The following is a 15150-nucleotide window of genomic DNA, read 5'->3' as shown; positions in this document are numbered from 1 at the left end:
ATAACTCGAGACAGGGTTGCCAGATCTTCAATGATGTGGACTCGTTCGAAAGGTCTCTCGATTACCTAACCAATGATGGGTCGGAAGATTGATCCGGACATCGTTTACATGCATTTAAGTGAGATCCGGCTTCAAAAAAGTACATAAATATCACTTAAGTGGTCATAACTCGAGACAGGGTTGCCAGATCTTCGATATTGTGGACTCGTTGGAAAGGTCTCTTGATTACCTAATCAACGATGAGTTGGATGATGGTTCCGGACATCGTTTACATACATTTAAGTGAGATCCGGCTTCAAAAAAGTACATCAATATCACTTAAGTGGTCATAACTCGAGACAGGGTTGCCAGATCTTCGATGTTGTGGACTTGTTGGAAAGGTCTTTTGATTACCTAACCAACGATGGGTTGGATGATGGATCTGGACATCGTTTACATGTATATAATTGAGATCCGGATATATGTGAAAACACATTTTTATACATAACTTTTGAACTACTTATCGAAACTTCAAACAATTCAATAGCGATGTATGGGACCCTAAACCAAGTCGAATGCAACTGGTTCGATCAAAATCGGTTCAGCCAGTGCTGAGAAAACTTGGCAAGATTTTTGAACACATACATACATACACACACACACACACATACACACACACACACACAGACATTTGTTCAGTTTTCGATTCTGAGTCGATATGTGTATATGAAGGTGGGTCTTCGAGCTTTTAATAAAAAGGTCACTTTTAGAGCAGGATTATAGCCTTACCTCAGTGAGGAAGGCAAATAGTGTTTATTTGCTAATCAAGTTTTAGTGACAAAAAGTGAAATTAAAAATCATTTTTTTTTATATCGTGTATTTTTTTTTTTCAGTGCAGTCCATATCCATACCTACAATTTTGCCTTAAACTCCAAATCAATCAACAAATTTCTTCGAAAGCAACAGATTTCAGATTTTTGAATTATCATTACATGTCATTTTTGTATGGACACCTGCCAAATTTGTATGGAAAATTATATGAACGAACTAATGATGCAAAATGGCTTCTTTGGGCATATCGAAGGCATCAAAAAAGTTTCATTCGGATTAAAAAATATAAAAATCAAAATTTAAGTATACAGACCGATTCCGTAGAGAGCTGCTCTTATGTGCAATGCGAAAATCATTTAGGGCCCATTTTTTCCAAATTTTGCTATAAAAGTATATTTAGACGTTTTCAAACATAAAGTAAGATTTAAAAAATCTAAAAATATATTTTTTTCGGAAAGATCAGAAATTTTCTTTTATAAGAATGACTATTTGCACTTGACAGTTTGACAAATTTATGTTGATATCAAAAATAAATGAATAAAAAAACTGTATACGACACGACACGACACGACACGACACGACACGACACGACTGTAAACGCTTGGGAAAATTGGCTCAAAACTCATATTATTAAGTTTGATCAACATAAATGTGCCTAATTGTCAAGCGTACACCCAAACGGCGGTCGCATGATTGTGATGCATGGCGGCATGAAAGTATATCAGAATCTGCATGAAATCTGTCCTCATGCATTTTTTGCGATATAGGGGTATGACATTTTTGCCCGTTACCGACAATTATCGACATTACCGACGGCTGATTGACTGTATTGCAAAAAAAAATCTTAACAGAACGAGGATTGAACCATCAATTTCTTGGTTGTTGGTCCGACACGCTACCACTGCGCCATGGACGCTTGATGAATTGAGAGGGACAGAGCACCAACACATTCTGCTCTCTCAAGTGTTGCTCGGAAACGCGCCAGCTTTATATGTGTTGGTGAGAACTGCAGATCGCTGACATGTTTACGACGCGGGCAAAAATGAGCTATGAGCTTGCTGCAAAAACTGTTATAAAATATAACATTTTTTGCAGCAAATCCACTGTTGCAGATTTTGAGATATATTTTTCCTTTGGGTGTATATAGTATTCTTCTGTAAAATGGTGAGATCCTTCCGATAATCATATTTTTAGATATTTTTAAAACTGACCTTATAATTGTAAACGTCAATAAAAAATATTACAAGAGATAATCAAGCTAAATGATTTTTCATACGGAACTTGAAGATAAATGGAAAGATTGAATTATTTTAATTTATTTTTGTTTTCATCTGAGTCATATTCAATATAAAAATATTTTATGAGTTTTTTTTTTGCAAAGTTCTTTGTCATATTGGTCATGTGTAACATAATCACCTTCTCCTTTAAAAAAAATGCATCAAATTGTGCCTCCTCCCTTGTTCTTATAAAATACATATTTTGCAATCTTTTACCAATTCTCAGGAAAAAAAGAAATCCCCATAAAGCACGACAAGTCGACAAACACCGGAAATCTTTGCTCGGATGCACACAACCACCCACAAATACTCATTCACAAAGCCGCACTGACAAGCTGAACGCGAAGCGGAAAATTTATTTATGAGTTTTTCCTTTGCGCCACACAGCTTTGCCCACAATGCACTTTTCCCTTTTTTTCCCAAACAATTGTGATAGCTCATTGCAACCAACTGCTGCTTCCCTCACCCCACTCTTACTTCTTCTAGCAGGAAAGTGAGATTGGTATTTTGGCAGTTGTGCGGTGGCACGATGCTTCCGTCCTTCTTGAAGCATTTTTTTTTGTTGGTTGGTTGCACTTTGGAGCAGAAATGAATCGTGGCAGCTTTTCTGATCGAGACGAATGGGGTCGGCTAGTGAAGGAAATTTTCGGCAGAGTTGTAAGGCTTATAAAAGTTGCATCGTGAGCGATTTCAACCATAACTTTACTTTAAAATAGATTATTGCTGGTCTTAATCAAGTAGATTTGAGTAAAAAGCATTTCAATGAAATTGAGTATTTTTGTTTAATTTTGAGAATATTTTATAAGGGTTTATTTTCAAGAGACTTAAACTACTAATTTTAGTTTTTTTTAAGATTTTTGACTTTCAAATGCAGACTGCGTTGAAACATTCACTAAAATTAAACATAACAGTCTTAAGTTTCGGATCTTATGATAGACTTAAATTTCAAAAATATAAATTGGTTATCGTTTATCAATATATTGACCAAAAATGCTTCTACAAATCGTTATTCATTGCTATGACGGTTTTTATTTCTTGTAAAGATTTGAAAATCAAAGTCGAATTCAATTAAATGTTTTCCTAAAAATATTAACTATATTGAAATTTCCATTTTTGATTTTCTGTGGCCCGCGAATCCATTTTGAACAGTCATGTAAACTGGCCCGTTGGTCACTTGTAAAGTGATTTTAAGTTTTTTACGCTAGCCTCTTTTTTAACAAGTTTTTTTCGACATCCCTTCCTTCCCCCCGTTATTGAAAACTATCTTGAAAAATCATGGACAAAAATCGTTTTTTCGAAAAACTCCAAAAATCTATGGAAATTATGTTGCAATCAGCAAAATCAAATAAAACTGAATTCCTCTGCGTTTACAATCATTTTGGGCCTGTTCTGGTTTATTCAAAAAGAATTTGAAATTGAAAAAAAATTTCGATGAATTATGTTTTATTAGCCAGAAGGTTTTTTAAGCTGATTTGTTTGAAAATAATGATTGCAATCCAGCTTAACGGGTTAAACACATTTTTTCAACGTTTTTTTTGGTTGAACTGTTGAAATTCTGACTCTTAACGATTTTTATCAGTCACATTTAATTTATTGATAAAATTACGCCGTTACATAAATTATGCAGGTTACATGTCGGCCACTTTGCATATGATAAAAAAAAATCAATTTTATTGAATGATGTATTTGTTAGTACAAAAAAAGTAAAATAAAAGTACATTTAGCTGAAAACATTTTTCTAAAGACCTTAAACAATAAAATCAACAATACCTATTAGGGTGGTCCAAATCCGGACTTTTTTGGAGCTACCCCCTGAAATCAAAGATTGACCCATCACTAGGCTAAATTCCAAATTTGAGCTCATTCTGACCACGGGAACCCCTCCCTCCAATCGCTTAAAGTTTGTATGGGAAAAATCGTCAAAATGTATGGAGAAAAGCAACTGTTTTACTTTTTTACCTGTGGAAGGCGCCATAATTATCCGATTCTTACCATTTCTCAAATGTAGAACCTTCATTAAATTTAGAACAACTTTCCCGAAGACACAATATTTTTAGGATTTTTTCCCGCGAAGTTATTAGCGCCCAAAACTGGCCATTTTTGCGCGGCCAGCTGTAAGGGGCTACCTAACAACGATGTTTATTTCCAATTCGTACACGCACGTGCTCTCTCTCAGGTTCAAACTCTCTCACTAGCTTGCTCGCCTGCCTGCCTGCCTATTTACCTACAAGCGCGCGCTGTTTCTCTGCTTGGACTTTTGTCGTCGTCGTCGTTTTCGTTTGCTATCCGCTGCGCTGCGTTTCTGACATTTTTATTATAATTTTCAACTAAAATAGCAGGATTGTTTTGAGATATATTTAGCATATAATTTCTTAAATTATGTCAAAAATAAAAAAAACTGCGCTAAAAAAAATAGTTTAAAGAAAAGACTGCTTAGGCTCAATTAAAAAATACAGCAAATGTCATGAGAACAGGGTTTGTTTGTTTTTCCAAGCACTACACGCAGTTTTTCGTATATGCTAAAGAAACATGATAATGATTCAATTATTTGAAAAAAATCTTCAGGTAATACAAATGTTGTTCCTTTAAGTAGTTTGCTTTAACAAAAATATACTTTAGTACAAATCAGAACAAATCAAGGCAATTTTACAATTATTGCTGCAAATTTTCATTCATACTCTCTAAAATTATTTTTTTATTCTTTCTGGAAATTTCTTTCTGCGTTCCTAGACTACCTGCAACAAATATTGCAACTGTTTATCATTTTTTGTCAGTTTACCTGTAAATTTTTCGTTTCAGGAAACATCTCTTTCTGCACAATCGTTAACAACCTTCAGATCTTGCAGTTGCGGCCTTCCTTTAAGATACTCTTTTGGATTCAGTTTTTTAAAAAATGTAAAGAAAACTCCTTCCTTTTTTATCTAAAAAATACTTCATGGTATTGCTTGTAACAAAAGCAGATAAATTAAAATCCAAAACGTTTGCAATTAGGTTTGGATCAGAACAGATGACGATTCATGGATGAACTAATTCATCAAATTTGTATTCTCTCTCACACGCTCTTATAATATGATATCCATTGTTGTGTTTTTTTCATTTTGTTGTTCACATGATTTTATATCTCAATACAAACCGACTATTTTTGTTGAAAATTATAATAAACATGCCAGGAACGCAGCGCAGCGGACGGCAAACGAAAACGACGACGACGACAAAAGTTCAAGCAGAGAAACTGCGCGCGTGCTTGTAAGTAAACAGGCAGGCAGGCAGGCAGGCGAGCAGCTCGTGAGAGAGTGAACCTGAGAGAGAGCACGTGCGTGTACGAATTGGAAATAAACATCGTTGTTAGGTAGCCCCTTACAGCTGGCCGCGCAAAAATGGCCAGTTTTGGGCGCTAATAACTTCGTGGGAAAAAATCCAAAAAATATTGTGTCTTCGGGAAAGTTGTTCTAAATTTAATGAAGGTTCTACATTTGAGAAATGGTAAGAATCGGATAATTATGGCGCCTTCCACAGGTAAAAAAGTAAAACAGTTGCTTTTCTCCATACATTTTGATGATTTTTCCCATACAAACTTTAAGCGATTGGAGGGAGGGGTTCCCGTGGTCAGAATGAGCTCAAATTTGGAATTTAGCCTAGTGATGGGTCAATCTTTGATTTCAGGGGGTAGCCCCAAAAAAGTCCGGATTTGGACCACCCTAATACCTATATAAAATTGCCATTTTGTGTTTTATTTTTTATTAACGAAGATGATAAAAAAATAACAGAAGTTTCGAAAAGAATTGAGCTGATAGATGTATTTACTAGTCTTTTAAATTAAAATAACGTAATTTATTTTTATAAACATTTTATTTTTGAATTTGGCCCGCAAGCTCAATTGAGCTTCAATTTAAGCACGGTCTCCAAAAACTTTAAGCACCCCTGATTTAAATTATTCATGAATTTTAGTTGTACAGCAATTCCCCACGAAAACAGCATGATTCGAAAAAAAAGTTTTACGATCGGGCTCAAAATTTTTCTGGGGATCCTTGGCCGAAATAATTAGACCCGTATTTTTTGTTTGGCCATTAGGGTGACCTACGACGTGTTAGGGTGGTTCAAAAAATGGCAATTTTCGTCGATTTTCGCAAAAAACACTTTTTTCAAAAAATAATATCTCCGCGCCATTTCATCCGAATTTAGCTGTCCTAGACGCAAAAGAAAGGTTTTTAGTTTGGCTATTTGGGAAAAAATAGTAAGAAGTTTCAAAAATCTAGCCTAATATTTGAAAAGGTTGAATGAAAACATAAAATGCTGTTTTGAAGGTCTCGGGACCAAAGAGCCTATATCTGAAAATATTTTTATCGGATTCCTTGGAAAATTTCACATAATATATCAAAAAATGTTGAAGTTATATTTTCGATACTCTGAGATACGATTTTTTGAAAATAAAAACTAGGGTTTTCAACGCGCCACGCGCAAAAATGGGAAAATGACGAAAATGGGAAAAAATCGACTTTTTTCACTAAAACTGCGATAACTTTAAAATGTCAGCAATGACCTATACATGTTAGGGTACCAAAATTTTCGTAATCAAAAGACAGCTAAAATCGGATGAAATGGCGCGGAGATACGACTTTTTGAAAAAAGTGGTTTTTGCGAAAATCGACGAATATTGCCAATTTTTGAACCACCCTAACACGGCGTAGGTCACCCTAATGGTCAAAAGAAAAAAATACGGGTCTAATTATTTCGGCCAAGGAACTCCCAGAAAAAAATTGAGCCCGATCGGAGAACTTTTTATTTTAAACATGCTGTTTTCGTGGGGAATGGCTGTATAATTGAATTAAAATTCAAATACAGACTTTTCAATCTTTTGATTAATTTTGAATTTATCAAAAATGTTAAAAGTTGATAAACAATTATTATTATACTTTTATTTATATTTTACAAAATAATGATAGAAGCATGACTATATTGATGTATAACGTTTACTGTGTTTCATTTTGTTTCTAAATTTCCAAATGATAAAACAGAAAATTTATTAAATTTTTAATATCATTTTGGCACGCAAATATCCAAGCCTCATTATGACGTATTTTTTGTATTTTTGATTAGGTTGTTGTAAATATTTTTCAAAGTTTTTTCAATCACCTTCAAAATTGGCCTGAAAAATATAATGCCAAAAAATGATTAGAAATTATTGAAACTAATGATTGAAAAACAACTTGTCAACTGCATTTCAAAACACTGTTTTCATGCAAATATTTACACCATGGCATGTTGTTTCAATTTTAATACCTCTTTGTTTATTTTTCGACTTTGGTCAGAGTCGAGGGACATACACTTTATAAAATATTTGCAACGGCCTAAATTTATGAATAAATTTTTAGGGCCTTTTCAAATATAAGTGTTGATTTGATGTGTTGTCATCACATAAATTTTAAAATTTTCTGAGCTTTTTGAAAAAAAAAAAAAAATCTGAGGTGGTCAAGCTTGGTCATGACTTCTAGGTAATAAAAGTCACGTTTTACCAAAAAAGCAAATTTTGACTGAATAACTTGGATAGCCTATCGTAAAATCTAAAATCAAAACAGTTTTTCGACTGCTTTTCAGGTTTTTTAAAAATATGTTTTTTTTTTCGAAAATTTGGCAACACAACATTTCTTCTTTTAAACATATAAGCAATAATCTACGGGGGCTTAATATTGAAGGTTTATCCCTTTTGAAATGTTAGTCTTGAATTTAAATTTTTGAAAAAAATGTTTTCGAAAAAATCAAAATATTTCACGAATGTTCATATTTTAACATTGTAAATCGGACCATTAGTTGCTGAGATATCGACGTTAGAAAATGGTGGGTTGTTTGGGTGAGACTTAGAAAAGATAAATTTTCCTGTTTTCAAACCATTGCATGGCAATATCTCAGCAACTAAGGGTCGGATCAACAAAGTTCAAATAAGCAAAATATTGAGAATTTTCGCAGCTTTTCAAAAATATTTTTTTCAAAAGTGGGCAAACATGTGCAATAATATAAAAAAATTAAAAACTGCGACTATTTTCAAAAAAGTTACTTAAAAATTGCTTTAACTTGAAAACGGTTTACTTTATCAAAATTTCTTTAGAGTACTTTTTGATTGCACACTTGCTTTTTATCAAAAAATGAAGTTTAAAATTTTTTCGATTTTTTTTTCATTTTTTTTAAATTAGTACAGTCATCCCACATATTCGGCACGGTTCCCAGATCGGCCAATGTTCTAAAAATCATAGCAAATCGATAATTGAACTTAATGATTCACTTTTACCTTCATTTGAAAGCTTTTCTTGCGATCTTTCGAATGCTGTATCGAACATCTGCAAAATTTTAACTTTTATATGAAGTATTTGAAGAATTACTTTGACCCTTGAAATCCACAAATTCGGAACACTTTTTTCTTACGAATGTAAACAAACTTTGGATCTCTCCAGGAGTACATTTTTATTACCAAATAATGAGTTCTCACACTGAAACCAATGAAACTCAAGCTTAGTGATGTTTTATACATGGTTTGATAACTTTTTTGTGTGAAAATATTAGTTAAATTCAGGTGTTCCATAATTGTGGGAGGCACAATAACATCTCACAATTATGAAACACGCCATTTGGAGGCAGTGTTTTGCTGCTCTGGACAAAATAGTCTTGGAATGAAGTTTTTGTTCAAAAAGTACTACTTTCACTAGTGAAATTGCAAGATAATGTCCAAATGAAGGTTTTAAAAATAGTAAGGTTGACAGAAAAGCTACTTTTGGCATGCTATTGACAAATTATCATAAAAGTGTTCCGAATTTGTGGGTGTTCCGAATATGTGGGATGACTGTATTGATTAAAAAAATCATAACTCGGTTCAAGATTTTTTGCACATCCTGGAAATTTCTGAAAAGTTGGCATTTGATGTCCCTTAAAACATATGAAAAATAGTGTTTTTTGCAAATCAATTTTGAGTGACAAAAAGTTTAAAAATCACCAAACTTTTTTAACCGTGTATCATATTTTTCAGTGTAGTCCTTACTCATACCTTCAACTTTACCGAAGACACCAAATCGGTCACCAAATTCCTTCAAAAGATACATATTTTTGAATTTTTATACATCACTTTTGTATGGACAGCTGCCAAATTTGTATGGAAAATTATATGGACAAACTAAAGATGCAAAATGGCTCTTTGGTCATAGATAAGGTACATACAAACTTTCATCCAAATCAAAAAATACAATAATTAACTTGTTTGATCAAGTAATTTTAATTTTTTTAAATTTTTTTTTTTTGATAAAACTGTATTCTCTATCTTACAATTTAAGCTGAACACAACAACAACAAATCAAGGCCATTTAAATCAAACTATAAGTACTCACCCTTCTTGGACACGAAACCGCACGGATGGTCGAACAGAAAGTCCCGGAAGTAGTTGCAGTCCGGGTCGATGCCGGGCTCCTTGCACAGACAGGTCGGCCGAAAAAACGGAAACGCCTGGAGCGTCCGCAGCGCCGCCTGGCACTTGGTCACGGTCACCGTGCTGCAGGCCACTGTTACGGGAAAGAGAAGAAGGAGACCGTTGATTAGCTCTAAAGTTAATTTTGCGTTTCGGAGGTTTTTTTTTCTGCGTTTTTTTACGAGTCAATGAAGTTTTATGCTTTTTCAGTGCTCGCCCAGAAGGGACCACACCGTCTGGACTTGGTCATCCCAACCGGATGGCTGATGGCAGGATCAAGGGAATTAATTTTCAATTAAAAACGACGAAAAAGTGAGCCGGCGACGCTGAAATTGGGATTTTCCCAATTATACACGTCAATGAGCGCGCGATATGGATTAATGGTTCCGAGAGGAGGAGGAGGAAAAGAAGGTGGAGGGAAATTTGTAATTCGAGGGAAATGAGCAACACGGTCATTGGTTTCACATCAAGTGGAGATGATGGTTTAAGTGATTTGAAACAGGTTCATTGAATAATGATTTAATTCAGAGGCATCAGAGCGTTTCAATCACTAAATCGTTTAAATTGATCTTTAATACTAGAACTTGGAAATGGTCTTAATCTAGTTACAGTTGAGACGATAGAGCCAGAGTTTAATGCTCTTGAAATATTTAATTTGAAACCATCCACGTGAATTCCGCGAACTGCAAACATAAATAATGCCAAACATAGCCCGCAAAGTGAACCGATCACGTAACACTTTCCGATCAATTTCCCACCCCCTCCCTGCCGTCAAGTTTTCCAAAATGGCTCCACCTTCACACAATAAACTTGGCCCACTATTCCAACTCCACACCCCTCCCCAAAAAACTTACAAACAACTTAAGTTCTTACACAATTGTACACGTAACAGCGAGAGTTCGTCGCCAAAGTCGTCGTCTTGAAATACATCTTCCAGCGAAGAAGAAGGCGAGGAGGTCGCGGCAGGTTCACTCCCGAATCTAGGTCTTGCGATACCATAAATCGGATTTTATTTTCCTTCCACGAACCCCCTCTCCCCTCCCTCATTTCTCCGATGTTTCACACTACTACTCCTGAGAAATACACTCAACGCTCACACACAACAAACCGAGCATCCCCTTTTGGGTGGCGGGGATTCACGTCGACGTCGCGTTTTACAGAGCTTATAAATTATTCAAGGTTCTTTATTGATCCATAAAATTTCCTGCACACGGAAAATGTGTTTATACTTTTTTTCTTCTCTGCGGCGTTCGGTGTCGAGAACTCCCGGATTGAACCGGAGGAGAGAACTTTTATTTTCCGGAAGGAGTCCCGGAAAATTGAACTCGGTTCGTGGTCGGTGGGTCGGTGAGTTGCTTGATCTTTGATTTCTTCCCTATAGTTCTAAAAACTCAAATGATTAACAAAACTTGGAAAAATAGGAGTATGAAATAAATATGTCATTACAATATGAATAACTAAATAGCATAATTATCAATATGCATACAATTTTATTTATTATTTATGAAAGAAATCGTTTTTTGAAACTTCAATGGTTCAGCTTGATCAATTTTATCAATTCCCAAAAAAATACAACAATAACGATGAACAAATTTCATATAAAGATAGAAAAACATCAGTTATTTTTTTTAAATTTGTCTCAACTACCGTCAGTTGGGGTGACTATGGGTCAAAAAACGATTCACCTCTCGTAATTTCTTAATAACAAAAACAATTTAAATAACATCGGAAATCTTTCAACGTAGATTTGTTCTTAGATAGTTTACTGACATTTTCCCAAAATATGGTGAATTTTTACGAACACTACCTTGAATGCCAATAATTTGAAAATTGACCCTATCTCACCCCTTAGAGGGGGTGACATTGGGTCAAATGAAACTAAAATGTTGCTCAAATACAACGATATCGTAAAAACAAGTCATCCAACAGTGTTTCTTGTTCGAGGGAATCGTATCGACATGCTACAATGTTTTAAGTCGAGATTTTCAAACATTTGGGTAGTTTTCGAGCAATTCTAACAAAAATATTAGAAAAATGATTTTTCGAGAGGTCATTTTTGGCCAAAAACGTACCCCAACTTTAGACATCTGCCAAAATAACAGGATATGTTCTAGGAACGAATTTTTTTCAGCGAAGTCATCTTAAGATGTCCCCTACACAACCCTTTTAACAGAATTCAGTTTCATTGAGAAGAACCTGAGAAATGGTAAAATCCGTAAAAAAACACTTAGACCCAATCTCACCCCCCAGACCCAATGTCACCCCCACTGACGGTACATAACACGTTGATAGAAAACGTGTTCATTATTTTGCAATATTTTTTTAATTTTCTGTTATTATCAATACCAAATGTTTAAAAAAATTATCTTAGCTTTTTTAAATACTTGAAATTTTCTTTTGCTGAAAACTGATACGAAAACACTAGTTTATTTCACATATTTAATTGATTGGACTTTTGGTGAGTTTAGGATCTGACTTGTTTGGGAGAAATTTTATCAAATAACATTTCTAAATCTTAACCAATAAAGAAAAAAAAAATGAACAATCTAATACGAAATATTTAGTAATCGAAATTTTCCTTAATTTTCATTAAAAAAACTAATTAAATAGATTTAAAATTCTACCAGGGCTACTTTTTAGAGTTTGAATACAAATTTTATTATATCATTGTAACACAGGCAAAATGATCATAACTATTTGATTAAGTTTTAGAAAAAGTTATGATTTGATCATTTTTGACCAATTTTTCGAAGTTTTAGCCCAAGCGTTCCCAACCTCCGACCCGTGAAGCCATTTCATCCGGCCCGTGAAGACCCTTGAAAATGGTTCAATAACTGGCCCTTGAGACCCTTGATGAAAATTACTATTTTGATTTTTATTGAATGCAATGAAATTTGAACCATATTGTTGATTTTATTTGAATAAAATGTTCATGATTTTAAATGTATTTGAAAAATATCTTTATTTTTTATTTTTTGATTACTGAGCAATTCCAGCTCAAATCAGGAATTTTTCTGGTACTTTTGTACCCGACCCTCTCCGATTTCAATGAAACTTTGTAGACATGTTATCCTAGGCCTATATAAGCCATTTTTTGTATATGGAGCCAATAGTACTCGAAAACAACATTTGAGAAGGGCGTAAGGTATTTAAATATTTTTGTATTTTGTAATCAAAAAATTACTGTATCTCGAAGCCGTTGCATCATATCAAAAAGTGGTCAAAGACAAACTTGTAGGAAATTGGACGGACTTTCTGAAAAAAATACACTGAAACAAAAATACATGCCACATCTATGAGATTATTTGATTTTTAAGTCTAAAACTTAAATTTAAAGGTGATGTCACGAATTTTTTTCGTTCAAAATTTTTGAGGGAATAGTCTAAAATGTTACCAAAAGACTGACGATAAATGCAGGATGGTAGAGACAAAAAAAAAACAAAAATCATTTACTAATACAGTTTTTTTGAAAAGTGGTCTAAACGTCAAAATTTTTAAAAACCGGTAGTGGCAATCGATTCTCCAGACAATTTTACATAAAAGTCTCCATATTGACCATTGTCCTATGTGCAAGTCTTGGGAAGATACAGCGGTTTTAAAAATAAAAATGTTGAAAAAACGAGTTTTTTGGTGGTTTTTGACAATTTCTATATGACAGACTTGGTTTTTCAGTCTCGTAAATATTTTTACCGGAAAGCTCGTCCAATTTCCCATAAGTTTGTCTTTGACAGCATTTCAATTGGATGTAAGGGCTTACAGATATAAGCTTAACTACATTGCTAATAACTGAAAATAGAATATTTTTTTCAGTGTGGTAGAAACCTGGATAGTAAATTTGCTTACGTAAATATAAAAACGAGTCAAATCAAAAAGCTGTCAAAGGCAAACTTATGAGAAATTGGACGAGCTTTCCGGTAAAAATATTTACGAGACTGAAAAACCAAGTCTGTCATATAGAAATTGCCAAAAACCACAAAATAACCCATTTTTTCAACATTTTTAGTTTTAAAACCGCTGTATCTTCCCAAGGATTGGACATAGGACAATGGTCAATATAGAGACTTTTATGTAAAATTGTCTGGAGAATCGATTGCCCTTACCGGTTTTTAAAAATTTTGACGTTTAGACCACTTTTCAAAAAAATTGTTTTAGTAAATGATTTTTGTATTTTTTTAGGAGAGACATACCATCCTGCATTTTTCGTCAGTCTTTTGGTAACATTTTAGACTATTCCCTCAGAAAATTTTGAACGAAAAAAAATCGTGACATCACCTTTAAATTTAAGTTTTAGACTTAAAAACCAAATAATCTCATAGATGTGGCGTGTATTTTTGTTTCAGTGTATTTTTTTCAGAAAGTCCGTCCAATTTCCTACAAGTTTGTCTTTGACCACTTTTTGATACGATGCAACGGCTTCGAGATACAGTAATTTTTAAATAACAAAATTGAAAAGTATATAAATACCTTACGCCCTTCTCAAATGTTGTTTTCGAGTACTATTGGCTCCATATACACAAAAATGGCTCATATAGGCCTAGGATAACATGTCTACAAAGTTTCATTGAAATCGGAGAGGGTCGGGTATAAAAGTACCAGAAAAATTCCTGATTTGAGCTGGAATTGCTCTATTGCCATTAAAATTTGTCTAAAACTCAAAACATTGCAAATTCAAAACTATTATATTTAATGTGCAAGAATACATGTACATTTGTTTTTCTTAAGTTTGAAGTCTGTTTATTATTATTTCAAAACATCTATAATTTCCTATTAAATCAAAATGAACAAAATAAACTTCTAACATTCTATGAATAATCTATCTATTGAAGTAGATTTTTCATTGAATGATTCAGAAATACGTTCTTTTTTATTCCTCCCTTATTTTTTGGATAAATGTATTTCAATTTTTTGGATAAATGTATTTCAATTTCAAAACTCAAACGTAAATTTCAAAAAATCTCTTATTATCATGAAAACAAATTTTAGATTTAAGTGACATTATAAAATGAAAAAAAAAATCTAAAATGAAACATGATTTTTTGAAGATTTTTGATTGATTTGAATTTCTTTTTATCTTAAAAAAAAATCCAAGAAGATAATATTGTTCTGAATGTACTTAAAACATGTTTCTTGTGTCAAAGGCATTTTTTAATTTCAATGTTTTGAGAAATATAGAACTGATAATTTTTAATGGACAAAAGAATAAAAATTATTTTTTTTTATCATTTTAAAATTGAATCGATTTAAAAAAAATAAGAAGAGCAATTCTCTACGAAATCGGTATTTTTTCTTCAATTTTAATTTTTGTATTTTTTAATCCGACTGAAACTTTTTTGGTGCCTTCGGTATGTCCAAAAAAGCCATTTTGCATCATTAGTTTGTCCATATAATTTTCCATACAAATTTGGTAGCTGTTCATACAAAAATGATATGTGAAAATTCAAAAATCTGTATCTTTTGAAGGAATTTTTTGATCGATTTGGTGTCTTCGGCAAAGTTGTAGGTATGGATACGGACTACACTGGAAAAAAATGATACACGGTAAAAAAAAATTTGGTGATTTTTTTATTTAACTTTTTATCACTAAAATTTGATTTGCAAAAAAACACTATTTTTAAT

The 15150-nt window shown here is 33.2% G+C and overlaps 1 protein-coding gene across 9 annotated transcripts in view; it reads right to left on the bottom strand.

The window, feature by feature from the left end:
* Nucleotides 1–15150, bottom strand: part of LOC120421797 (uncharacterized) — a 418386-nt gene that overhangs the window by 102393 nt on the left and 300843 nt on the right. For all 9 annotated transcript variants that reach the window (XM_052706538.1, XM_052706539.1, XM_039585069.2 and 6 more), the window contains exon 4: nucleotides 9458–9628. In XM_052706538.1, the coding sequence (XP_052562498.1) occupies nucleotides 9458–9628 (171 nt within the window). The remainder of the gene's footprint in view (nucleotides 1–9457; nucleotides 9629–15150) is intronic.

Source organism: Culex pipiens, chromosome 1, assembly GCF_016801865.2.
Source record: "Culex pipiens pallens isolate TS chromosome 1, TS_CPP_V2, whole genome shotgun sequence".
NCBI lineage: Eukaryota > Metazoa > Arthropoda > Insecta > Diptera > Culicidae > Culex > Culex pipiens.
This window is presented reverse-complemented; position numbering and strand designations above follow the sequence as displayed.